Below are 27,688 nucleotides of genomic sequence, written 5' to 3'. Positions count from 1 at the left end.
AATGTGTCCACAGGTGAATAAAGTCAGAGATTGAGCAAAAGGGTTCTCTCTGGACTAGTAGTTGGTGTTGGGATTATTTTACCAGTTATACAATACTTTGATTTGAGAAATGATTTTACTGTTTTATATACATTATGCTTGGAAATTGTTTATGCTGCATTAAATTATATTTCAGATAAAACTATCTTCTGAAATTATGCATGAGAATTTACTATGTTTTCTCGGTCACTCACTGGGCGTAAGCTCACCCCGCAAGAGTTATTAGGCAGTAAGTGTCAGCCCAAGGGTTGGTAATTACTGCAGTCACGCCTTTCTCTAGGCTAAGAAGGTGGTCTGGGGTGGGGTGTGATAGTGTAATTGCAAACATTTATAATTATTGTAATACTAGGCTAATTTTCATACAATCGGCGCATATTCACTAACTTTTGGCCACAATATCTAGATAGGGTGGCATAAATAACTTGTATTTCTACAAGTCATCACACCCCCAAATTTAGATATATGTTTGTCTTCAAGCATATCTTCTACTAAGGCAATCATGCCCAATTCCTATCCTCTATTTTTGCGACGATTGGTTGCTCCGAATGTTACACTTAGGCACATTACTTGAAATTGCAATTTCCTTCTATCCTTGCTAATTCTTAGCAAGCCCTACTTTATTCTTCTACATGACAAAATTCTGCTCAAAGATGCTTTTCTAGTTTTCAAAATAGAATGTTTATCTCTTCTTTTTCAAAATAACTTGGTGTGTCTATATGCGGTGAGCAAAACTTTGCGTCATTTATTTATTTAGAGACTGTTGATCATGGTTACACCCTTCATTCTTGCTTATCTCCACGGGTGTCATGCGGACATCCAACTACGGTTGTGTGCCAATTTCCATTTTAACTCATGATAATCAGAGGAGATGTCTCTTGCATTCTTTTATTTTTGTTTTTGTTTTTGTTTTTTTTTTTTTTTTTTTTTACTGTGTTTGTTCTGGAAACCCACCTTCGTTTTGGCTTGCTCCTACGGGTGTCATACGAACATCCAACTACAAGCAGGCTCCTTTCAACAACTAAACCTTATCAGGTTGGGACAGTTTTGAGGTTTTCCCTTGCGCTGACATTGGAGTTTTGCATAATATATATATATATATATAATATATATATATAAATGAAAATGGACACATTTTTTTAGATACAACATAATTTTGATCTCGTCTTCTCAAACCTTCCCCACCCCCAAATTTAAAGATGAGCAAGGTCCTCATTGCGTTGTTTGGAGAGACTAGACAAACACTTAGAAGAAAATTTCAAAAAGAAGGTTTGAGCAAAACTTTGAAAGATAAAAGGTAAAGTACTGCTAAAGTAAGAATTAACTAAGTGTTAGTCAAAATTTACTAAGTATGGGAAATGTTCTAATTATAAACATGTAATACATCATAGCAATGCAATTGTCAGAATTTACTAAGTATGGGAAATGTTCTAAGTATAAACATGTAATACATCATAGTAACGCAATGAAGATCGTAAAAATAAAAGATTTACAACATTACAAAAATAATTGACAAAGGAAGATAAAGAAAAAGGCACAGGAAAAAAGTGGAGTGAATATATACTCTGATTGTATTGAATATTAACAAAGTATACAAATAAATTACAAATGAACGCATTACAAAATTTTCTACTGCCTATACAAGAGTCAAAGAATTTGATTACTTTACAAATAATAAATGAATTGAATACAAATAAAGAATGGCTGCATAAAAAAAATCGTATTGGAAGAAAGTGTAAATATTAAGGTTGAGGAGTAGGAGGATCAGGCAGATTTTGAGGTGGTGCAAGAGGCGCTTCTTCAAAATTTAAGTGCTACCGGGGATGTAAGGGCACCATTAGACCATGAAGATATGCGGTAAGAAAGTTGAAGTACTCTTGATTACGCTTCACAATCATTCTCTAGTGCATATGGACTTTATAGATGTTGCGCTGCATGTTGATCAGTGCCTCTCTTGATGTGGCGGCACTACGTTAAATATCATCAATGCGCTCCAGTACTACTTCAAATCGTTGATTGAAGAAGTGTTGTTGTTGAGAGAAGAGTTGTTGTTGTTGGGAGAAGAGGGATCTCATTTCTGCTAACTCAACAGCCATAGAGGTGATGGAGGGTTGCGCCTGCGATGTCTCGCCAACATTGTTTTGGGGTTGGGCAAAGATGCCTTCACCCAAACCGTATGGGTCATCAACTTACGGCAGTGGAATGGTGGGTTGCGGTGATGATGCCAATGGTGAAGGTGGGGCTGCTGGGTAAACAGAAGAGTTGGGGACAAGAAGAATGTTTGTAAAATGCTCGTGTAAGGGGGAAGAGGGTTGCACTGGCGGGCTCAGAGGGCTTGGAGGCCAGATGACTAAGGCAAGAGGGTCCATAGGTTCCGGATTTTGCGTTGGTGATTCCTGGACCTTCTCTTTTCCCTTATCCTCCCTTCGTCTTCTTTTTGGTCTGGGTTTCAGCGGCGCATTCAAATCGATCGCAGGCCTCTTTGCTAGCAACTCGGGGCAGTGTGGAGAATCTTTGAGGAGCATCCTCAAGATTTTTATGTTGATGAGGTCATGGACTTCTGGCATGGGCTCCTCATCAATGCCTACACCCATAGACAGGCATAGACTTGAAATGATTCACGAGAAGAAGTACTGCTCTCGAACATGCCCCACTAATGCTCTGATCTGCCTCGCGATCAACTGCCCTATGTCGATAGGAATGTCGTGGGCTATACAGTATGCGGCCATAACTCGATCCCTTGATACAGTTTTATCGTGCATTGTTGGGATCAGCCGCTTCTTGACCAAATAAACCCAGAGCCTTCCCTCCGGCAGCAAGGACTTGGTCTCTAAGGTATGGATGCCTTTGGGTGAGATCGACCACTTCGTGCCCGGTTGCGTTAGTAACTTCAACATTTCCTCCATCTGTTCTTCTATGAGATCATTAATAATCTTATTCCCTGGTGCATCAGGGTTGTCCTTCATTTGATCAATTTCATTGATGTCCCTTGCGTTGAAGGATACTGTCTCTCCCTTAAAGGTCACCGCATCCCTATTTTCATGTAAGCGCCCACGGTAAAAGCTTCACACTACCTGAGGCACTATGATGGATGGGCACTGGTAGAATGTGTCCCCTCCATAATTACACTCGTGATGAGGTCAGGTAGTGGATTCGGTGCAGGATAGAAGCCCATCTCGATCAACATATCATCGTTCTCTTTTTTCTTTAATGATCGCTTCTTGGCCACTGCAGGTTCACTGCTTTCTGCTATGGCCTTGCCTTTTGCCAACGCAAGGCGGGCTACTTGTCGTTCTCTCTTTTCCCTCTCTCTGCGTTGCTCTTCTTTCTCGCACTCAACGAGCTCTTTGCCCTTGCTCTTATATAAGCGCTTCTTATTGGCTTCGCGCTTCCTCATCTTCTCCTCCAACAACAATTTGCCCTCTTCTTCTTTCCTCCTCTCTTCTTCTTCTTCTTCTTCTTCTTCTTCTTCTTCTTCTTCTTCTTCTTCTTCTTCTCTTTCTTTTCTCGCAAACTCTTCTTCGAATTGATTAGAGGCCAACAACAGGTGTTGTTCCTCCTCGCGCTTTCGGATCCCTTCAAGTCTGGAAAGCTCATTGTTGCGTCACATTTCTACAAACTCCAATCTTCTTCTTCTATCCTCTTCTGCAATTATAAGCTTGCCCCTCTCCATCTTTTCTTGCTTCTCTTATTGTTCTTTTCTTTTTCTCTCTTTCTCTTACAATGCTAAAATTAATCTTTGAGGGTCAATTGTGGACCCTTGCGGCGCATTTTCCCTACGACGCCGCATTAGAGGGGTTCTCTCTACTTCTTCTCCTTCATCCATTGCAACCAACTACGCCGTTTCCCCCCTATCCTCCCTTACGGAGTTTGATTCTCCATCCTTCTCAGGACTCGCAACCCTCTGCCCTGCTTCTTCTTCTCTCTTAGGTGCCTCTTCTCATGTCGACGCAATCTTCTCTCCTCTTTCTCCTTCTTCTTCCTCTTCTTCTTGGCCTCTTCATCTTCATCATCATCCTTTTGCTCTTTGCTCTTTCTTGCCTTGCGATGATGTGAAGACTCCGCCTCTCCAGCCTTCTTTCCCTTATTCTTTTTCTTCTTATCTTCCTTCTCAACCTCTTCTGGCTGCTTCTCTCTCTTCTTATCTTCCTTCTCAGCCTCTTCTGGTCGCACATCCCCTACAACCTCCCCCATCGCAATGTCAGGGGTCACTAATGCAACCTCCGCTTCCTTGGCCTCCTCGATTGCGATCTCTTCTTCTTCTCTTTCCTTGATCGCAATTTCCTCTTTTTTTCTTCTTAGAGTTTTGTCATAAATTTCTGCGATGACAGTTGCCTCCTGAGTCTCTGGGACTAAAACATCATTCTCCTTTCCTTCTTCTTCAACCACCACTTCTTTCACCACCACTACTCCATCCTTCACTAGTTCATTTGTCACTACCGCCGCCTCCTCCTCCATAGGCAGTGGTTGGTTTACAACCCCTGCCTCGGGAGTCCACCTCCTTGCTCCAAGGTACTTAGGATGTTGCCAAACACCTCTGTATCATCTCGTCTGTTCCTTTCGCTTTCAGTGGAGATGGCAGGTGTTGGCGTAGGCATGCTCTCGGTGCTTCCTCCTCTCTTAAACATAGGAGGCCTACCGGCCAAAGGATTTCTCTGGGATCTTTCGGCGAGTCTAGGGACATTGTGGCTTGGGCGGCAAGCCTGTGACTAGCAGCCAGGAATGCTACCTCTCGTATGGCTACTTGATCAGGGGTGGAAGGTGAAGCGAATTGGTTTGGGGTTTTGTTAGCCATGGATACGAGCTTGGAAGGCCTGATAAAAAATCGAGCTACTGAGGAGAAAGAAAGGTTTGGGATGCAAGACACTTAGGGTTTCTGGTTTGCCAAAGTGAGGTAAAGGGTTTCCAATGAAGGAGAAGGTCGTATTTATAGGTTGGGCCGTGGTGGGGCCCAACGCAATTTTTGCGACGACTGGCCTCGAACAGCTCAACAGGCGCGTTGTTCCAACTCCCTCATTTATGGAATTTCAAAAAAAAGTGTCCTTTCATCTGCCAAGTCATAATTTCTTGGGGATATGAATCGATTGGACTTCTTCCCAAATTTCCAAACGAATTTTTTTTAAATATTTTATTTGAATGGACGTATGAAAAAGAATAACGCATTGTGCTCACCAACGCAACTGTATCTTTGCAGAGGACGGGCAACAGCACATATATCCCCGCAACAAACCCCTTAACCAACGCATTTCTGGAGGATACCTCAACATAGTACATTTGGCTAAGGACGGGCAAAAAACATATGCAAGCGCAACACACCCTTCAACTTAATACAGTTGAGTTAGGTGAACGCAAAGCATTCCTAATTAGGTTGGGATGCATCCATTGTCGTCTTGTTTTCTTGTTGTTAATTGTTTTATTATTATTATTTTTATTTTTATTATATCTTTTTCATCAACGCAAGTGTTGTGGCTTGCGACAATAGATTTTCCTTTATTACTCAATCATTCACAATTTAAAGCACAAAGCATTGATTACAAAAAAGTCAAAGAATTAAAGACGAGATAGAATTAAATGCAGAGAAGTGAATGAGGAAATAAATTCATAAAGTCAAAATTGAATTAAATGAAGAATTGAAGACAGAATTCATAATTTAAAGAGACAGAAATTCAATAAAGCAATAAACACAGTATTGAGATATGGACCGAAAATTTCATTGTCCTGGGCAATCGCAATCCACATCTCCACAGGTGGTCAGGCTTGCCTGCTTAATGTCTTAAGGATATTGCTCCTTCCCTATAGATCCCGGGGCTTCTGAATTGCTGGGCAATGTTCCTAGTGTTCGACTTCTTAGCTCAGAGGCCAACTGGCTCACTTCGATCTCCAAATTTCTTATAGAGGACACTTGTGCTTACATCACTGCATCATTTTTATCCATATACTGCTTCAGCGGCGTCTCTAACGAACCTCCCGAGGTGTTAGACGATGATGGTTGTTGGTTATGCGATCTTGATTGCCCTTGGTTGTGGTGAAAATGAGGATTTCCTCTACTACCCCCTTAATGGTTCACTGGCCCCCCTAGGTTGGGATTTCCTCCCCAACCGAAGTTAGGATGGCTCCTCCAGCTTGGATTATAGGTGTTGCTAAAGGGGTTGTTCTGGATAGCACACACTTGCTGAAGGTTCAATGGACACACATCAGCTCCGTGAGCCCCTCCACAATTGACGCAACTGATTGCGACCACTTGAGCCGGTGCAGTGGGTTGTACTGATTGTGGAGCAATGGCTCCTTGGTTGATTGCCATTGACTGAAGGATCAAGGTCACTGTGGCCATCTGCACGGCCAATGTGGCCATTGTCTCCATAGGGACAATGGCTGTTTCAGTTTTCTTTCTATCGGTGCCTCGGCCTCCATAACCATCGTCAATCCAATCATCCATATTCCGCAAGATGCGGTCGAGGATGACTTTGGCCTACGTGTATGTCTTATCCATAAAACCTCCTGTCGCGGAGGCATCAGCAACAGCCTACGTTGCTCTGTTCAGGCCATTGTAAAATGTTTCCATCAAGACGCAATCGGGAATCCCGATATGCGGGCAGTTTTTCACCAGTCTCCTGAATCGCACCCAGGCGGTGCTCAGGGTCTCATTCTCCTTCTGTTCAAAGTTTAACATATCCTTTCATCGCCTTACGTTGACAGCAGGTGGGAAGAACTTCTACATGAACCGTTCCACCAATTGCTCCCATGAAGTGATCTCATTTGGCTCCAATGAGTAAGCCCACCTTTTAGCCTCGTCCCTTAAGGTGTAAGGGAACAAATACAATCTTATATTTTATGGGGTCACACCAGGTAAGGAAAAATCGCCGCACATCTCGACAAAGCTGGTCAGATGGGCATGTGGGTCTTCACCTTGCAGACCCCCGAACTGCCCGGCATTTTGAATCATCTGCAACATGACCGACTTAATCTAAAAAACGCGCATTCTCCTCCACAGTTGGCCTCAAGAATCCAGGCGAAAAATCATACAAATTGGGTGCCTCATAATTACGCATCGGGATGTTACAATTAGCCGCCAGGAAGACAGGATCCTGAGCCGGTCTAACAACCCCTTGGTTCACAACTGACACCATGTTATCGTTATTGTTCGCCATGTTGGCTGCCTTCTTTCACCTAATTCGGTTTCGACGTACCTTGCATGGAAAGTTCGCTCGATCTCAAGGTCAGTTACAAATTTTGGTTCAGTACTAGGACTCATAAACCGTTAGATTGCTCTCCATGTTGAACAGCCAGTACAATGAGATCTGTCCTGCAAAATACCAAAAACACACTCAAACAATAAATCGTTAACCAAGTCCCCGGCAACGACACCATAAACTTGTAACGCAGTTTTTTGATAGATATGATTGATGATGTTCTATGATCGAAATGATGCGATACTACCGCTAGATATGCGTTAATGATGGGTGTTCATGTAGTATGCCATGCGTTGTCACAAGTTTCCTTATGATAGAACCAAGTGTAATTCCACCGCAAGTTTCTCGATGTGATCCGAGGTCGAACACGGGGACTGATTTAGGTTCTTGTGGTATGTTCATGATATATGCGACCAGGTTTTCAATCTTTAAAAATGTGTTTGTACAGGCATATAAATTGCGATAAAATAAAGTAAAGCAGTAAAGATGAAATAATAAAATGAAATACAATAAACCTAAGCTAGATGATACAAGATATAGGCTTCATATACAAGATGTTGGGGTCAAGGATGGCTGTGAAAGTTGTGCAAGGACGTAGAATGTGGCAGTAAGTCTTATGAACAGAATAGAAAGAGAAAGACAAATAATAAAAACAACGCAAGTTCTCAATTGCATTGAATCTACAAATGTTGTTCCGTTCTTCTCTTGGCGTACACCTTTCAATGATTGGTCGTGCTCTCATATGTCTGTGGTGAAACAGAGACTAACGTAATGAAAGCAAGGTTGCTTCCATGTCTGGAAGTACTACTCGCTTTAGTTAACACATTCTTCTGACCTTCTCTCGATAGATCATAATGGCATCTTCACTTCTGCTCTCACAGATGAAGATGTCGTCTAGCATGCCTTAGCTAAACGCATTTTATATCTTTAACATAGATTAAGTACTTGGTTAATTCATATTTCTTATCAGGGAATTAAGAAGACATCATGAAGAAAGTGATTGACGGGTGAATGGAAATAGACAGAAAATGATAAATGAAAGCTATTGAAACATTTAATATCTCTATTAAGCGTTTGATACATGGTGTGTGAATGAAAAGATAAAGGAAACATGAAATACAACGATGAAAGAGATAGAACAGATACAAACAAGTGCCAATGTCTTGGCACTAATTCGATGGAGATCTGCTTGTCGGATAGGATGGATTTGATGGTAGGAAGAGCTTCCCTCTTAGGCTTGCTCCACCGGTAGCAGGGATCTTTGCACAGAGCTTTCAATCAGGTGTTTCGCAGATTAGATCTGAGATTCACCTCTCGGCCTTATCTCGTCTTCTTCCCGGATTTCTTCACTTAAGCATTCAGCTCATCCTTTTCTCTCAACAGTTTTGCAGCATTTACCCTGTATCCCGTAGCTTTCTTTTTTCTCTGAAATCAATGGGGTATTTATAGGTGCAGATCTTTGACTCCGGCTTTGTGGTCCCCACTTGATTGTCATGTTAATTCCGAAGATGGAGGGATATTATTCCTTCTGTTATACAATCAGACCGTCAATTCTGCACAACCATTAGTTGTACACGTATCTCAATCCTCCGCTTTTGCGTTGCTCAGCTGAATCTTTCGATCATCGATTCGCATGGGGTGTTGTTTTTATTACCGCATGTGATTGAAACACAGCTCTGGATCGACTATCGCATTGCGCCGTCATTGCGNGGGTGTTGTTTTTATTACCGCATGTGATTGAAACACAGCTCTGGATCGACTATCGCATTGCGCCGTCATTGCGATAATCGTCTCTTCATTCTTGACTGACAGGCTCAATGTGATAGAGATGCGTTGATCAATTTCTCGTGAGCCTTGAGCGCAAGCGGTGACTTGGTCTCCTGCAAAACAGAGTAAAATTCGGCTTGTCTTCCATCTTTATGGTATTAGTGGGTGTAATTGCAAACATTTATAATTATTGTAATACTAGGCTAATTTTCATACAATCGGCGCATATTCACTAACTTTTGGCCACAATATCTAGATAAGGTGGCATAAATAACTTGTATTTCTACAAGTTATCAGATATTTGATCATGGTGACACTACGGATTCGGCCCGCTTTGTAGAGATTTACATGTGTTGTAAACTACTACAGATGGTAGATCTTGACCATTCATATGGAGACGTGCGAGCGGGGCTGTCCTATACAAAGAGTTTGTATAAGACCAGGACCACAAGATGACTAGACTCTGTATATAACGCCGTTGATACTAGAGACTTACATCTCACCTAAACAATCATAGGAGACACGACCTCAATCCTAAGTGTTTTGGGAACTCCTGCCTTTGAGGGTGGTCTTTTGATTAGTATGGGTGAGAGTGGCCAGATTGCCAAATCCACATGCCTACCTTTTTGGGGACTTGTCTGGTCTGGGAGCTGGGAACTCAATCCATAAGATAGAATTCCCTCCTTTCTCAAAGCAGGGATAAGTAGAGAGATTGCTCTCTTAAGGGCTGATTCCAGGGCTTGAACATAGTGGCCATAACTTCACTTTGGAAGAGAGGACTCAATCATAGTAGGACTATGACTTATGTTCATTAGAGGGATCAGTGGTACTTAAAAAGTTAGATGTAACTATAGGGGCATAACGGTTATTGGTCGAGCTGTACTTATGAGCGATCTGTGAGCTGTACTTAAGAAGTTGGATTTACTAAGCGATAACTTGACATAGGTAAACGATCGTGTAGTGTTTGTAGGCGATAGACATGCTGCTAAGCGATGAGCTAAACGATCGCTTAGCTTTTGCTAGACGATCGCTTAGCTTTTGCTAAACGATTGGGCATCGACCTATACGATAGGTTCAGTCTTCTCCCACTTGCTCAATCATTTACACGATTGTTAATTCCTTCATTCTTCTGCCTCAAACCAAGTCCATACAGATCCCACCCTCTAGATTCTCACACCAAGAATACCAAGGTAGCCTTCTTGGTGGTGTCATACTCAACTCGACACCGTCGAGGTTCTGTGGAGGTCATTCGTGTTGTTGGGGTGTTCGTGATCGAGGCAATCGCTAAGGACGAGTGCGCACTGTTCGTGCTGTGTAGCGATCATGTTGGACGAGCATTCGAGGTTGTTGTGTTCGAGCGTTCGTGAGCAAGGAGCGTGGAGACGAGTCTACAAACGTGCATAGAGCGTTCTTGTTGTATCATGCTGTAATTTCTGTAATGAATGCATAACCATTCGTCTTTGTTTACGACTGTAATTTGTAATGTTCATACATGATTGTAATTTGGAATGATCTATTCTGCTGCTCATGGAAATCCTTGTGTTCAATTTCCTTCACAACTGGTTTGTGATCCAATCACTAAACCAAACTCTCTTAGTCCAGTGAGAGAATGGGGCCCCTCGTTCAAGACTTGGATTCAGTACTTGAGAGAACAACCTTTCCCCTATCTCTAAATCGGGTAGGCGTGAACTCCGTCTTTTACCCTATATCTCCAGCTATCTATTAGGTCTTACTCTTGAAATGGGAGTCTTATTAAGCCATCACTGTTGAGCCAACCCTCACCTATGCAAATCTAAGGGTAATCTCCAATAAACAAGAGTTTATAGTTAGCTCAGGATTAAGATAGAGTTACCTAGGTCATCTAGGTGAAATAGTCAGTTTTAAACAGTAAACAACATTATAAAGTAAGAGTGACTTATTTCTTGGTCTGATCTTATGCAAACTCATTGCATAGGATGCCCCTCATGTCATAACATGTACAAATTAGGATCACATCGTATGTAGCACTTTACAACTCTTTGTAACAACTACAAAGTAGGTCGCATCCAATGTGGCTACCAGAATAAGGTACCCAATCTTACTCATGTACCATAGATCATTTTGACTATTTACTTGAACCTGATCCACTCTTATGTCTTCACATAAAGTTCAAGTACTCATACAATAGTCATGGGTCTTAATTTATTGGATTTAGACTTATGAAATCGATAATAAGTATATTGATTATAGAAAATATTTATCATTTTACAAACTGCAACTTTTAGGACATAAAACCCAACACAAACTGCCCCTATTAGAGCTTCGCAACGCTCATCACATGCATAGGTCCAACACTCGCCTAACGTTGAGCAACAGAAGCTGAATGTACAGGGTAGCATTGCAACGCTACCCTTAGCGTTGCAATGCTACGATGATTGATGGAATGCCCAACAGTTGCGCGCGTATGCCTGTTGCAATGAAGAGCCGAGCCAATGTCCATCTCACTAATCTTTCTTTCACCTATATCGCTCTCGCCTTATCTGGCTTGACAGAAGCTGAATGTACAGGGCAAGTGCGTTGCAATGCTTGACAGATTTTTATATAATTTCTCTTCAATGTTAGGTCATTTATGCTATCTTTTGGAGGCTGATTTGATGGAGGCCAAAGTGGAACTTCAATTTCTTTCTTCTCCATCAGGTTTTAGCATCTTAGCTTCGTATTTACATTTTTTTTGTGTTGTAAATGACAGATTGGACTTTTCCTCTTCCTCTTGTCTATGGGATGTTGAGGTAACTTCTATCTAATTTTTGGAGCAAGAACCCTATGTGTTTTTCTTGAGATTTCTGTTCTTTGGATTTAATGCATAATGAATTTATGTTTTCTTGAATCTTGCTTGATTTTGATATATATGTGTGTGTTGGATTGACACCCCTATCATGAATGTATGTCTTTGCTAGTTGATTTGGGCTCACACATTTCTCTAATGTTCGTCTATGCTTAAAATCACCTTGGTAGCAAATGGTTGATTGTGTATACTTGGTTGATTGAGTTAGGGCTTTCCCATTAGTTAATAGACATAATGAAATCCTAAAGCTTAATGCGCTAGTCTTAATTGATCACTATTGAACCCAATTAGGATTTAATACATATAGTTTACTTAGGATGGTTTCTTGGTTTGGTGCTAGCTAGTTGTCTGCCTTTGTAGAGGCTAGCTTTGTTGAGTCAAGCGAATGTTGTGAACGCATAAATCTATTACATGTCCAATTAACGGATTTCGATGATTGAAATTATATAGGATCTCTCTTGCTCTCGAAACTGGATTTTTTTTTTTTTTTTTTTTTGCAAAGGTATTGAAATTAAAGTGTAGAGTAGAGGAATCGAACCTTTAACCTCAAGGTCGATAGTACGAGCACTATGCTAGTTGAGCTACGCTCATATTGGCAAACTAGATAATTCCTATCCTTAGTTTACATTTGCCTTTGCATTTTATGTTTCACGTTTTATCTCTTTCACACCAAAATCTCCCATTTACAACTCTAGTTAGGAAATTAGCTTAACGAAACAAAATGCGCTTCCTGCGAATCGACTCGGACTTACCACTGTTGTTACATTTTTGTATTGATAGGAGTAGTTTGATATTATAAATTTTCTTTTGATATTTAGTCTTTTGGGACCGACACTAAAAAGGCTCAAATCAGTAATCTCATATCGTGATGACGTCAACAGAGAGTCAGTTGACATTTTTTTCTAAAAAAAAGGGTCGTTTAGCATTATGGGCCCAGATTTTAGGTCATCGGCCCAAATTTCCCGGACAACAAAGAGAATTCAATAACTTTAAGCATTTTCTAACGAAAACTATTTTTTGAAGATAATTTTAAAAAAAAATAAACACTTCTTGAATTGAATTTTTTTCTAAAACATAGTTAGATATCAAATAGAACTTTTTTTAAAGAAAACTTAAAACTAAAAAAAAAAAAAANAAAAAAAAAAAAACTTAAAAACTAATTATGAAGACTCATTTGGCTTTTGGTTTTTGTTTTTGAAAATTAAGCTTATAGACATTACTTTCACATCCAAATTTCTTCTTTTATTATCTATTTTTTACCAATGATTTAAAAAACCATATTTTAAAAACTAAAAAAAAAAAGTAGCTTTTAAAACTTGTTTTATTTTTGAAAGGTGGCTAAGAATTCAACTATTATATTTAAGAAAGATGCAAATAATTGTAAGATATTGACAAAAATAGGTTTATTTTTTAAAAACAAAAAATAAAAAATAAAATGATTATCAAATAGGTCCAAATGACCCTAAAAAAAGTCTAAAGAGTGGGAAAAAAGCCTATCCTTGAAGAGAAATTGCTTAAAAATGATGTTTGTCAAGTTCTCATAATAAACTACTCTTTGAAGTCATAATGAACTTCTTGTGGCAGTCGCTGTGAAGTTGTTGCATCATCATGAAATCATAGTTAACTGAAGACTTTTGTGGCTGAGAGGGTCCTGCGTGGTAGGGGATCATGAACAACTAGGGTTATTTTAAGAGCGATAAATATGATATTTCACCGTTTTGAAAAATTCTAGATTTTTTACTATAACCTATTAGATTATAAGGGTGTTCGTGGGTTAGATTGAATTAGGTTGAATGACTTTTTAGACCCAACCCAATTGTACGAATTATAAATTTCTTCAATCCAAATATCTTTTATTAAAAAATAAACTCAACCCAACCAAGAAACATTTGGGTTGAGTTGGTTCGAGTTACTCGAGTTATTTATTTATATTTTTTTTCTAAAAGAAAATAAAATGTTAATACATAAAAAATTGATTTAATTATTTTCGTATATTGAAATAAGATAAACAACTTAATTTCAATTTATATAATGTAAAATCTCTTTTGAAAGTGCTAAAAAAAACTATTTTTAGGAGTTGTTGGAGAATGAATTATTCAAAAAAAAATAATGAAAATTAAATAAAACTAAGATAAATATATGTATATCTAATTGTATCTTAAAAAATTTACATTTTAAAGTTTATAATAAGTTCGAGTTGGTTTGTATTTTTTAGGTGAACCTATGAACCAACCCAATCCATAATTTTTTCATTTATTTGAACCCAACTCAACTCAAAAGAGTGGACTCAACTCAAAAGAGTGGATAACCCAACACAAACCATACGGGATGAGTTAGGTTGATCGATTTTTTCGGGTCATCGATTCTTTTGAATACCCTACTAGATTATATCAATTTTAACACTATGCTTTCGATTATATTAATTTAAAATTTAAACTTGGTCAATTATGTCAATGGTAACCTTAAACTTTCTAACCCTAAAATTTCAACTTCATCGACTTAAACTTTAAAAGTGTATTAATGTCCGATCAAAAAGGCTTTTCACACATACCAAAGCCATAGATGTTTTGTGATATACACAACTTATTTGTTATTTTGTAATATATATATCTCTGCATGCCCGAGTGTTTTTTAATTTTAAGATAGAGTTTTTCTTACACTTCTTATCTTGCTATGATTATGTTGTTTTTTAATAGAGCAACTTTCGACTCAATTCATTGACTTTTGATATAAAGTTTATTTGCACCAAGTTTTTCTTCAATGGAGTACTCATTCTCAAAATGGTTGGCTGTTATTGGTTTGTTGTTCTTTTCATTTCTTGTTGGCCTAGAGCTCGATTTGTGCTTCATAAACCATTCAAGCTCGATTTGCCTCATTTCTCTCTGACATCAGTGGCAACTTTATTCTTCATAGGACCATTGACAAGGTGAGCTACGACTAGTTCGTTGTAGTCACATACATCGCTTTGTCTATTACTACATTTTTCCTATATCCCCTACCCCTATTTTAGTTGAGCCTAAATTTCTTACCAAAAAATCGTCATGTTCATTGCAACCATCAAAGATGAAGCCACATCGATCTTTCACACACTTTTCATTGCTAGTAATGACACTGAATATGAGGAAAAATACAAGAATATGTTTGTTTCTATGTGGGTCCAACTTTATCAAGAGTCATTTGTGGTTTTCATGATGGTGGTCATCCAATCTAGAATGGTTTGGTTTTTTTTTTAAATTTTTATCTTTTAAAAAAGTAACGAGTAGCTGTCATAGAGCAATACATGACTTTTGAACATATCTCAAAATCCTTCCTAATAGTGATTGTAACAAAAATTTAATCGAATATGTTACTCATAAAGATTAAAGCTTGATACAAAAGGATAAAATTATCAATTTGATTAACATGTCCAATCGAAGATCTAAATGATTTTTTTTTTCAAAATAGTATCACTCTTTAAATTGAAAAGTATCCTAATTAAATGTCTTCCTCATCAATTTTTTATATTAAATGAGTCATTGATCATAAAAATCTGTTCCCGCTCTATCCCGAACGGTTCTTGGAACGATGAGCAGCAGTCCTTCGTACACCGCCATTCCATCCCAACTCCAACAATATCCTAATCCGCCATCTTCAATCCCACTTTCAAACCCAACAAAACTCAACTTCCCCCGATCTCCCAATTCCTCACATCGCAATATCTCCTCCAAATTCCCCGCCAATTCTATTGACCCCATTGTTCTATGGACCTCTTCTCTTGCTCGCTACTGCCGAAACGGCCAATTATCCGAAGCCGCCACAGAGTTTACACGCATGAGACTCGCCGGAGTTGAGCCGAATCACGTCACATTCATTACCCTTCTCTCCGGGTGTACTGATTTTCCTTCAGAAAGCCTCTTCTTCGGCTCTTCTCTTCATGGCTACGCCCGTAAACTTGGTTTGGATACAGGGCATGTAATGGTGGGGACTGCTCTTGTTGATATGTATGCCAAATGTGCTCAATCGCGTCTTGCTAGGAAGGTTTTTGATTACCTGGGTATGAAAAATTCTGTCACTTGGAACACGATGCTCGATGGTTACACGAGGAATGGAGAAATTGAGTTGGCCATTGACCTGTTTGATGAAATGCCTACAAGAGATGCGATTTCTTGGACGGCTTTGATTAACGGTCTTTTGAAACAGGGGTTCTCTGAACAAGCATTGGAGTGCTTCCATCAGATGCAATGTTCAGGTATCGAGCCTGATTATGTGTCTATAATTGCTGTTCTTGCTGCGTGTGCTGATTTAGGCGCACTTACTTTGGGGTTGTGGGTTAATCGGTTTGTTATGCAGCAGGAGTTTAAGGATAATATTAGGATAAGTAATTCTTTGGTAGATATGTATTCTCGATGTGGATGTATTGAGTTTGCCCGCCAAGTGTTTGAGAAAATGCCCAAGCGAACTTTGGTATCTTGGAACTCTATCATTGTGGGGTTTGCAGTTAATGGATTTGCAGATGAATCTCTGGAGTTTTTTGATGCAATGCAAAACGAAGGATTCAAACCAGATGGAGTTAGCTACACGGGAGCTCTTACTGCGTGTAGTCATGCTGGTTTAGTGAACAAAGGTCTAGAATTATTCGATAACATGAAGAGGATACACAAAATTACTCCCAGGATTGAGCATTATGGATGTATTGTCGACCTCTATGGTCGTGCAGGGAGGCTAGAGGATGCATTGAATGTGATCGAGGAAATGCCCATGAAACCGAATGAAGTCGTGCTGGGATCGTTGCTAGCGGCTTGCAGGACTTATGGTGATGTGAGTCTGGCTGAAAAGTTAATGAAACATCTCTCTAAGTTAGATCCACGGGGCGATTCGAATTATGTGCTCCTTTCAAACATATATGCAGCAATTGGGAGGTGGGAAGGTGCTAACAAGGTCAGGCGTACAATGAAAGCCCGAGGTGTGCAGAAAAAACCAGGTTGTAGTTCTGTTGAGATTGATGGTAAGGTTCATGAGTTTGTTGCTGGTGATAAATACCATGCTGATGCAGACAATATTTACTCAATGTTAGAGTTGTTGTTTCATGAACTGAAGATATATGGTTATGTTCCTGATACGAATATCATTCTGAATACCAAAGAATTTAGTAAAGACCATTGAAGCTTATTCGATCTAGTAATTCTCTTATATTATGTATCCATCTAAAGCTTTGATCAATAGCAATCTGAGAAATTATGAAATAGACAAAGGTAAATGGATGCTTAGGTTCTGCAGGCTACAAGGTATATTACTTGATTCGTATTTGTCATCACATTTGAAAACGGAAGCACAATCGATAATGGAAATTACCTCAATTACGTTTGAGAACTCTCCTTATTCAAGTTCAACCACCACAACAATAATAAAGCATAGTCCCCAATAACGAATTGATGAACAACCAGGAAAAAAAAATTTAAATAGCTTTGGGTTGGAAAAATTGATGATTAAATATCAAGAAGAAAGAATTTATTGATAAAAGTTTGAGAGATTTAAACTCTAGGATAAATTCATTCAAAATTTCAATGAATCAAACTACAACACTATTTATACTAAATGCAAGGCATTAAGAAAGGTCATAATCTTACATCTATGTTGTGGAGGTTCAGCTAAAACTCTTTATCTCAGTACACAAACTTTCATAGATGTAAATACATAAAAATAAATTAGTACATAGTTCAAAATAAATGTGAATGAATTTGTATTTTCAAATTCATTGTGTCTTTTATGTGACCTCGAAACATAAAAGGTTACAACTTTTTCACCATGACTTGAAAACTTCGCATGGATGTAAACATTCAACGCTTCAGCTCTTGTCATTGTCACTTATTTCCTTAAAAAAAAAAAAAAAAAAAAAAAAAAAAAAAATCTTGTTCAAGGTACAACTAGAAGGTTACATCATGTTTTCTTCTTTCAACAAAAGATCTATTGGCGATTTTTTATTCTTGATTCATGAAAAGACATTACCAACACTACGTCAGCAATCCACAACGTCAGTACTAGAATGTACGCAAGTCAAGTTCGCGTAATTTCTTTGGCCAAATTGATGTTGAAACCATTTTTTATAAATGGAATCAATGGAAACTTGTGAAACCAACCACCAAACATATATTACACCATAGTTTATACACTCATTGTTGGTTGATAAACCGTTTTTGCACCCTATGAGCCACCTCAGTCTTCCTATGAATCCTACAAGCACTCAACAGAGCTCCCCACAATGCCTCATCAGGCTCAATCTCCATCTCCATTATCAACTTCTCTGCTTCTTCCACTTGGCCCACCCTACCAAGCAAATCCACCATACAAGTATAATGTTCCAACCCAGGCCTCAAATCAAATCTCATCCTCATCATACCAAAATACTCTTTCGCTCTCTCAATCAATCCTCCATGGCTACACGCCGTGAGAAGAGCAGTGAAAGTGAGCTCATCCGGCTTTTGCCCTTCTTCCACCAACCTCTCAAACAACCCAAACACATCCCCAAACATCCCATGAACGCCATAACCTGCCATCAACGCCGACCACGACACCGTATTCCTCTCAGGCATTTCATCGAACACCTTCCGTGCAACACCCAAGTCTCCACACTTGCAATACATTGTAATCAAAGCATTCAAACTAGGTAAATCTGCAGAGAACCCATTAATCAGAAGAGCCCCATGAACCTGGCGGCCGAGTCGTAAGGACGAGAGGCCCGTACATGACTTGAGCACCGGCGGGAAAGTATGCTGATCGAAGGATTTTCTAGAAAGAAGCATGTGACGGAAAATGGAGAGGGACTGGGAGAAGAGACGGAGAGAAGAGTGGGCTCTGATGAGTGCATTGAAGAGGAAGGTGGGGCGGCGAGTGGCGAAGGAGAAAATGGTGGTGGCTTGTCGGAGTTGGGCGCAGGCGGCGTAGGTGGAGGCGAGCTTGGTTCGAATGAAATCATGGTGAGAGATTCGGTGTCTTATAGTTAGAGCGTGGATTTGCTTGAGGGTGTGGAGGTTCTTGGTGGCGGAGCAAGCTTCAAGAAGAGCGGCGTAGAAGGGGATGATTTCTTGTGGTTTGGGCATTTACCACATCAAAGAAGATGAAGGGTTCAATCTCTGAACTTGAGATTCTTTTTTAGTAGTATCGGTTTTGGCAGGAAAAGTTGGGCCCGCCAAATAACACCACGACCCCCGACCACCCCCCCCCCAAGTCAAATCATCCTCCACTGACGTAAAATTGTCCTCCTTTTGTCTCAATACGAAATGAAATATCTCTCTCCAAACGTAACGGTCTTTTAGAAGGTGTCGCTTGATATTCTTCACAAGTGTTGCTCAATCTCGCTTTGCAAAATCATTATCCATCTGTTGTCGCATTCGTAGCTCTTGGGTAAGTAATTTAATCTTTGTCGTGCATGTTGTGTCTGTTTAGGTTTCGTTGGGTTAGAATCGGTCGGCATGTTCTGTGGGTTTCGAGGTTTAGTAATCGGTTACGCCTGTTTTATTTTGGGTTTTGATGTGTCTGCATGGGTTAAGGATGAAGACGATATAGTTAGAGCTAGATAAAGTGAGAGCGAGATTTGGGAGAACAATATAGGCAAGAGCAAGATCAGCAAGATTGAGACTGGCAAGAGTGATAGCGAGACAAGCGAGAGCGAGATCGACGAGAGAATAATAGGCGAGAGTGAGACACCCAAGAACAAGACAAGCGAGAGCGAGTATAGAGAGACTTTAATAGTATGTATTGTTACTGACTTTCTTTTTTTTTTTTTTTTAAGAACACGTTAACTGATAGATTGAATGTTCATTTCATGCAGGAGTAATTTAAGATGCCAAAAACTTTGAAAATACGTGAAGTTGATCGATTTCTTGGGCAAGTAACGAGTCTGACCCACATTGTGAATACCAACAAGATTCTAAAGGAGAAACTTACCCGAGGGTAGTTAGAGATGTTCAAGAGAACAATTTTTGGGCAATTTTTTAGACGTTGACCTCGTATTCAACAACCCATTTATCCACCATATGTTGTTGAGGGAAGTGAAGAAGCAGAGAGCGGACTTGATCAATTTCTTTGTTAGAGAAAAGGTCATCACATTTTCAAAAGAATATTTTTTTTGTTGATTACTGGTTTGTGGCAGTCCCCTATGCGAGTTGTTCGGGGTGAGGAGTCCTCACAAGAACTTGCAATGAAATACTTTGGTAATCAGTCAACTTCGGACGCATTCCACCTGATAGAAGAAGAATACAAGAAGTTGGAGTTTGAAAACGATGACGATGCTATTAAGGTCACCTTAGTGTATTATACGGAGGTTGCAATGATGTAAAAGAATAAGCAGAAGAGTGTAGCCGATCGTGCACTATTTAAAGATGTTGAAGACATAGATTATTACAATAGTCTAGATTGAGGTACAATTATTTGGGAGAGGATACTCAACACCCTCAAGACTGCATTAAATGATAAGGTTGGTCTATACAAGGAGAAAGTGAGAGAAAATAAAAATTATGTTGTGAAGTACTCGCTGTGTGGATTTTCCTACACATTCCAGGTAGATGTTCTTTAACATAAGTTTATCTTTGATTTAGCATTAACATAGTTAAATATGTGTTATTTCATATTTAATTATGGACATAGAGATCCTATCATTAGTAGCGGGGAACGTTGCTGCTCGAAAGAGCAAGATAGTTGTGCCTCGTATATTACGGTGGTCATGCTCCCATTCAATGTCATTCAAAGTACTCAAGAGAGACATTTTTTAGTCTCAAAATGTAAGTATAATCTAGCCACAATATGTTTATTTGGTTGTTAAATTGACACTAGCCATCTTAGTGAGTTGGGCTATTAATACAGAAAAAAGTCAAAGAGGGTCTTGTCATGTCAATGCTGAGGAGTTTCGAGACACCCAGTTGATAGATGGGTCATAAGAAAAGTACGATCCAACGCCGAGAGTTTGGAAAGCTCTAGTAGTTTAGAAAGTGGCGGTAGTTCGAATGGGGATGATAGTTTAGAAGGTGAGGACGATGATGAGCAGGAAGATGCCGAAGGTGGAGTGAAGAACGACGAATATGAGAATGACATAAACATCCACCAATCCACTTACACCCCCAGTGAAGATATGTTTCATGATGTGTTGGTGGGCCACATACGTCCTGAGTCTGAGGAGGAGCGTCTTGAGCCTAGTGGGGAGCATCCTGAGCCTGAGGTTTCAGGCCACAGGGAGGAAGCCAATGTTGATCCTTTTGTATATTCGTATCTGCAGAGTATTGATAGCTCAATATCAAGTTTGGATGGTCGTGTATCAAACCTCGAGGGAGACACGAGAGACATCAAAGCACAACCGTCAACCATTATGTCTCTGCTACAATATATGAAGGGTTCCACAGTGTTTGAAGTGATGAGGTTACCCACTTCATAGACAAGCCACAATGCCATTAGGTCACCCATCCCTTCTCTATCTCGGTCACCCACCCCCCCTTCTACCTAGGTCACCCACATAGCCTCTACCTAGATCACCTATCTCACCTATCTAGCTTCTACCTAAATCACCCACCTCAACTCTACCTCGGTCACCTACCTCACCTGTAGAGCCTAATACATCCACCTCACCATTCCTCTTCCACACGCAAAGCTTGATACCACGACCTTACCTATCATTCTTTCACCCACATAGCCTGATATCACATCCTCATCTATTTCTCACCCCGATACCTCTACCGTTGCCTTACCCACTATCCTTCCACCTCTAGATACGAGTAGAGAGGACATTGAACCTCTACTTCATGAGAAACAATGTCTGTTGTCCATCTATCGCACAGTCTGACACCACACATCTCGATCCACTAGTATGATCCTTCTGTAATTGGAAAATCTCATTCCTCATATTTGTTATTCGACATGCTCACCATTTTATTATATTTATGTAGGTTATGGTTGAAAGTCGAAAAATCACTCGTAAGAGAAATAGTGTTGACAAGTTGTTCCATTTGATTGTTTGAATTGTAAACTTACAAAACAATTTGCATATCCTTTTCTCACTTAATTCTGTATGTGATCAACCTTTTGATTTAATTCACTTTGGCATTTGGGGACTTGCCCCTATTACTACTGTCGAACTCGAAAAAACTTTTTTGGACACTTTTGTCCCTTCCTTATTTTACTTATTTACAAAAAGTTGCAATTAAAGAATAATTATAAGTACTATAAATAATTAATTATTAATTATCAGTATAGTACACAATTAATTATTAATTATTAAGTGTAGGAGAAATTTAAAGGTTGAAATATATGAAGTTTTACCCACTTGATTTTTTTTTCTTTAACTTAATTCAAAAATAAAAATTTAATAGTTTTAGAATTTAAAAAGTTTTATAACTCTTAACTTCTACTAGTATAAAAATAAGTTTTCTTGATTATTATTTTCCATCAACACCTAAAGTTTCAATCTTTCTTATTTCTTATCTCTATGCATTATTATCTAAATTTCTTCAATCTCCAAAATATCTAAAACTGTCGATAGATTCAAGTTGCAAATGATGCACACCTCAACTTTGATGGATTTAAATAAGAGTGGTAGCTATGGTTATGAAGAAATAATGGTATAACTAAGGGTTTTTTTGTTCCTAGCTTTTTATTTGGGTTTTTAATATTCAAAGTATTTTTTGAAAAATATTTGGTGAAAAAATTAATGGTCTATCTATTTTGAGGAATGTGTATAGCTAGGGTATGAATTTTCTTAGTTACTTTTTTTAGGGACACTAGTATATTATTATTTTATTGAAAATGATGGTTGAAAAAACAATAGATCAGTCTTTTACATGTTTTGTTTCTTTTGTTTTCAATAAAAATTATGTAACCTTTATGTCCAAAGAAAATTTTAATAAATTATAATTAGTAAATTAATTAATTATCAATAATAGATTAAAACTAAAAAAGATTGTAATTATGAATTAAAATTATGGAACACACAAAATTTTACTACTTCACTCACAAAGAATTTAAAGATTTTTTTTAATTATAAGAATTAACTTTTAAGTATAATATGAAATGAAACTATCACATTAATTTTGTTAAGTTCGAAAAGTTATATTATTAGCACAAGAATCTATAGAATTTTTAATAGACAAACAAAGTAATCAGAAAGTTTATGTTTAAAAGTGAGCTTTAAAAACCATTACAAAGATTTTTTCTTTTTTTCTTTCTTTTTCTTTTTTAAAAATGAGGATAACTATATATATTTTTTAATTTACATTAGAAACAACAAAATGTAACTGAAAGTTTATTAAGAATGTAGTATGAGATAAATTAATATGATTTTAATAAACCAAAGAAGATTAAGTGAACAGAATGTGAAAAGTTATTATAAATTAATAATTAATTAATTTTTTTTAATCTAATTATATTTAATTTCAACCCAGGAAAATTTTGGTATGTTAAAAGTTTTTATTTTTTTTTTATAACATTTATTTTTACAAAAAGTTGAAAACTTTTTCTAAGGTTATTATGAAATCAAAGCATGTGATAGAAAAATTAATAAACTAACTATGACTTTGATGATTGGGTATTTTCTTTTAAGACCACTTAAAAAATACATATCCTAGATGTATCTATCGTTATAAATAAATTCATTTAGGTTCTACTTGAAATTTAAATAATAAATATATTTTTATGAACTAAAATTAGTAATTTAAAAATATGAGAGTTTTTACCTGAATTTAATATTTATTCTAAAAAACTTACCATTTTAGTTATTAAATTAATTAAAAAATTAGTAATAAATTAGTTAGATTAAGATTATATTCACATAAGTCATAATATATTAACAATTAAATAGTAATATATTATAAAAATATATAGAATGAATCCTAACTCATTTTTAAAATAAGTCTATTAAAAATATTTTATCTAACTTATTTAAAAAATATCTATTTTTAATTTTTTAAAATTAAAACACGCGGTAAAACACTACTATATTAAAAAGCCACGACTTTTTAAACCATTATACTCTTCAGCTTAATTTTTACCTTCACAAAATGCCCTTTAACATTAACTATTAATAATTAATTTATTACTTAATTGAAAAAAGTTTAGCTTCTTTATTAATAATTAATTTATTATTTAGTTATAAGATTTTTTTTTATTTTTTTCATTCTAAAAATTAGCCAAAAAATAGAATTAGATGTCTGTGAAGACCCACTACTAAGACTTTTGACATCTATAATTTTCCGACATAGGTACATGATCATTTGAGTCAATCTCCTTATTAACATCTACATCCTTACTAACATGAGAACCTACAGGATGACCTTCATCCTCAACACTTTAATCATTCACAACATCTTTCATAGGGAGAAACACTAAAACCCTCTTCAACAGCATTAGGGTTTTCAACTTCTTGAACTACATTATCAGTGAACACTTCAAAATCAGTATGAACAGGCAAGGAAGCAGTGGAAACCAATGTTTCAAACATAACTTTATTTACAAAACCATTCAAGGAATGAACATTAGAGTCTGACAATAAAACATTTTTCGTCTCCACTGAAGTAGAACCAACATTAGTAGCAAATGTTAAAACAGGAACAAATAGAGTAGTCTCTAAAGCAGGGTCAAGATTAATGTCATTCACAGTCTGTTCTTCTGAAACTCCGCCATTAGTTTGTTCTTGACCAGATTCACTAGGAACTACCTTAGAGTTTTTAGTAAAACAAAAAACTCATGCTTGCTTCTAGGTGAACCTTTAGAAGATGACTTATTCTTTCATGGGTATATATCAACACCTTTTCCTACTAAATCAGTCAATGTAAGAGATGAAGGACTTACCTTTTCTTTTTCTTTCCTTTCCATCGATTGACTTGCATCAATCGTCACCGTTTCGTTGATGGTGGAGGAACACCAACTTCTTCCTTTGTAGAAGACATGTCGTGTACACAGACACCGTACTTATTTGTAGCATCCAGAGATACATCCTCTTCAACTACTCGTTCTGATTGCCTTTTTCCTTATACCTCACCATTTTGCTACTCGACATATGAGCACCAGTTCTTGTAATCACCATTAGGGAATGAAATACTCTGAACACAAGTAGGCTTCCACACCAGAACAATTGAAGAGAAAAACCTCCCACGATTTTCAGAAGACAACTAACACACTCAGTCAGTGAAAAATTCAAATTTGAAAGATGGTTTGAAATTAGGCACCATTAAGTCCCTTAATTGAGTACGTACCATAATTAATACGGTTTTATTCTTATCCATCAGTGTGGCCTTCTGCTCTTGTTGGGCCCATAAATTTTGAAAATCGGTGTCTGGGCTATAGAATCGTCGTCACCCATGACCTCAAACCGAATAAAGAAAATGTTTATAAATCATCGAACTACTACTTATACTACTAGGTAGCACAAGTGGCAAGCACGGAATCGAACCACAGAGAGACCAATGATTAAATCTCTCCTATGCTAAATTTGACTGTGGAAACGAGTAAAAATGGTTTTAGTTTTGGATAAAAGAAAATTATGCAAGAAATTAAAATGCAAAAGGGAAATGTAATTTAGGATTGGGGTCTATCTAATTTCAAGAGTAAGAGGGAGAATTCTATGCAATTTCTCTCATGGAGTTCTTTAATTAAACAAACATTCCATTCTATGCGTGCACAAAAACTAAATCAATTTGATTTAACTGGTCTCTACAAATGTGTAATTAAAACCAAATCATTCAAGCGTCCTATGCATTAATTAAGGTTGAAAATCCATTCCTAAATTAAACTATGTGCTCTTAATTCTATTGGGTTCGATAACGTCCATATAGAAATAAAGTTCATATACATGAAGATTTTGGATTCAATTGTGTTAACTAATTGATTGAACAACCTTATTCAATTAATCAAATTGTTCTTTGAACCTAGGTTGAACATGCATTACTAAGATTCTAGTCCAGCATATAAATCAAAGCATTTGCATTCAATCCTAAGCTATCGGGGTAAATTCAAGCATAAACGAACAAAAGAAAACACGTGAGCTTGAAATAACTTGCAAAGATATGCAATTATGATAGGGTCATCAATCCAACACATAAACGCAAATCTAAATTAGATAAAGATTCAGATAAATCATACAATTGAAGAACATTAAATCCAATTAAAGAAATCTCAACAAATTAAATATAGAAACCTCTTACTCAAAAAATTAGATAGAATTAACTCTTAAATTGATAGACAAATTAAGGAAGAAAATTCAATCTATCACTTACAACCCAAATAAAAATAAAAATCATCCTGAAGATGCAAAAAAGATAAAGGAAAAGGAAGAAAACTAGGCCTTTATCAAAATCCGCATCCCCCTTTGACCTAAATTAAAGAGAAGAATATATAGAAATTGGGTGTAGCGTTGCAATGCTTTTGGGAGCATTGCAACTCTCTTATTAACTGCAACCCCTTTGCGTTGGAGTAGGGTTGAGGCTCTGGTGCGATGCTGCCTTGCATGCGCTCTTGGGTAGCGTTGAAACGCTACCCTGCATCCACACATTCTACCTTTCAGCATTGCACGGGAACGTTGAATGAGGGTTGCAACGCTCCAATCTATTGTTGACTTGTAATTTTTGAACCTTTTTCCTATTTGGTGCATCCAACCTCAAAATTAGCTCATTTTGGCTTGCTTTTCTTCTAATTGGTTTCGCTACTTCTCGGGATGAATTCACCAACAAAATAGGATAATTATCATTAAAAATCTATTTATAAGCCTAAATTAAGCTAGGAATTATAACTCTTTTTGAGAGTTATCAAACACCTCCAACTTAATTCTTACTTGTCCTTAGCAAGGTAAAAACACATTCAAGCCATACATTCAATCTTACAAAAACATGCTTGCTCAAATTGCTAAGATTGTTACTCTAGTCTCAGTAGTCAAATTGGATGAAATTTGTAATCACCAATAAAATTCGATTACAATCAATCAATGAAGCACATTTCTAAGAATGATTATAAATCTATTCATGCATGAGTGAGCCTAGAGCCTTGTTAGTTAAGCTTGAAGGACCTGGAAAGGTTTTATAGGGTCCTCAATCTGTTTTCACTTACTCTAACATGGTTATCGACCTTGGACATACCAAACTTGCAAAAAAAAAAAAAAAAAAAGGCAAAACTAAGAAAAAGGTGCCTAAACTCATGCACACAAAACATAGAAGGCATTTGTTTTATATAGAGAACTAGCTTTCACACTCAACCCCTGAGAACCTATCCACTCTTTTCTTGCAGGGCCCTAACTAGACAGGGCAGGTGTAACTCTTTTCACCTATATCCATGCGCGCGCACACACACACTATATACTTTTGCAGGCAAGCTAGCAATTGCCTCGTTTTATTATTATTTTATTTATTTTTTCATAATAGCTATATTTTTTTTTAATTACATACTATAGGTAATTTTTTATCCACTTTGTATAGTTTTGCTTTAAAACTAGTAGGATTACTCCTAAGTCAAAGGTGGGCCTTTCGGGATGACAACAAAAGTACAGACCATATAATACAATTCTAAGCACGCAAGACTTTAATTTCGTAAGAGAAATGACTTAAAGATGCATGAGAGACAAGATTATTTCATGCAATTTTCATCAAAAGTGCATCATAAACTATCATCGTAATAAACAAAGCAACAGAGCAAATAAAACGATTAAGCACCCAACATTGTCTGAGCGCAACGCTCAAGTACCCCAGCTAATATACCACCCAACGGGTACCCCACCCCAACTTAAAATGATACATTGTCCTCAATGTCTATATTATAAGCTCTATGAAATAAAAAGGTACAAGGGAACAGAAAGACCCCCTGATAACATAATCGTGCATGGGTGGTCGATAGGCTGCCACTCACTTCAATTTAGTCTTTTTTATTT

General features: G+C 37.6%; 2 protein-coding genes across 2 annotated transcripts; one reads left to right on the top strand and one right to left on the bottom strand.

Moving 5' to 3' along the window:
• Window positions 1–15,291: 15,291 nt before the first annotated feature.
• On the top strand, window positions 15,292–16,978 carry LOC120069523 (pentatricopeptide repeat-containing protein At1g05750, chloroplastic). The gene has a single exon (XM_039021300.1). The coding sequence runs from the start codon at window positions 15,382–15,384 to the stop codon at window positions 16,957–16,959; it is 1,578 nt and encodes a 525-aa protein (XP_038877228.1). The 5' UTR covers window positions 15,292–15,381; the 3' UTR covers window positions 16,960–16,978.
• A 485-nt stretch (window positions 16,979–17,463) lies between these two features.
• Window positions 17,464–18,999, bottom strand: LOC120069520 (pentatricopeptide repeat-containing protein At3g46790, chloroplastic-like). Its single transcript, XM_039021297.1, has one exon. It carries the CDS (start codon window positions 18,891–18,893, stop codon window positions 17,967–17,969), a length of 927 nt encoding a protein of 308 aa, XP_038877225.1. The 5' UTR covers window positions 18,894–18,999; the 3' UTR covers window positions 17,464–17,966.
• Window positions 19,000–27,688: the final 8,689 nt, after the last annotated feature.

Source organism: Benincasa hispida, unplaced genomic scaffold (genome assembly GCF_009727055.1).
Source record: "Benincasa hispida cultivar B227 unplaced genomic scaffold, ASM972705v1 Contig452, whole genome shotgun sequence".
NCBI classification, from domain to species: domain Eukaryota; kingdom Viridiplantae; phylum Streptophyta; class Magnoliopsida; order Cucurbitales; family Cucurbitaceae; genus Benincasa; species Benincasa hispida.
Note: the sequence above shows the minus strand (reverse complement) of the source record. Positions and strands in the feature narration are given on the sequence as shown.

What these genes read in the sequence shown, in the direction of transcription:
- LOC120069523 (XM_039021300.1), top strand. Translation starts at nt 15,382, where the DNA reads ATGAGCAGCAGTCCTTCGTACACCGCCATTCCATCCCAACTCCAACAA.
- LOC120069520 (XM_039021297.1), bottom strand. Translation starts at nt 18,893, where the DNA reads ATGCCCAAACCACAAGAAATCATCCCCTTCTACGCCGCTCTTCTTGAA.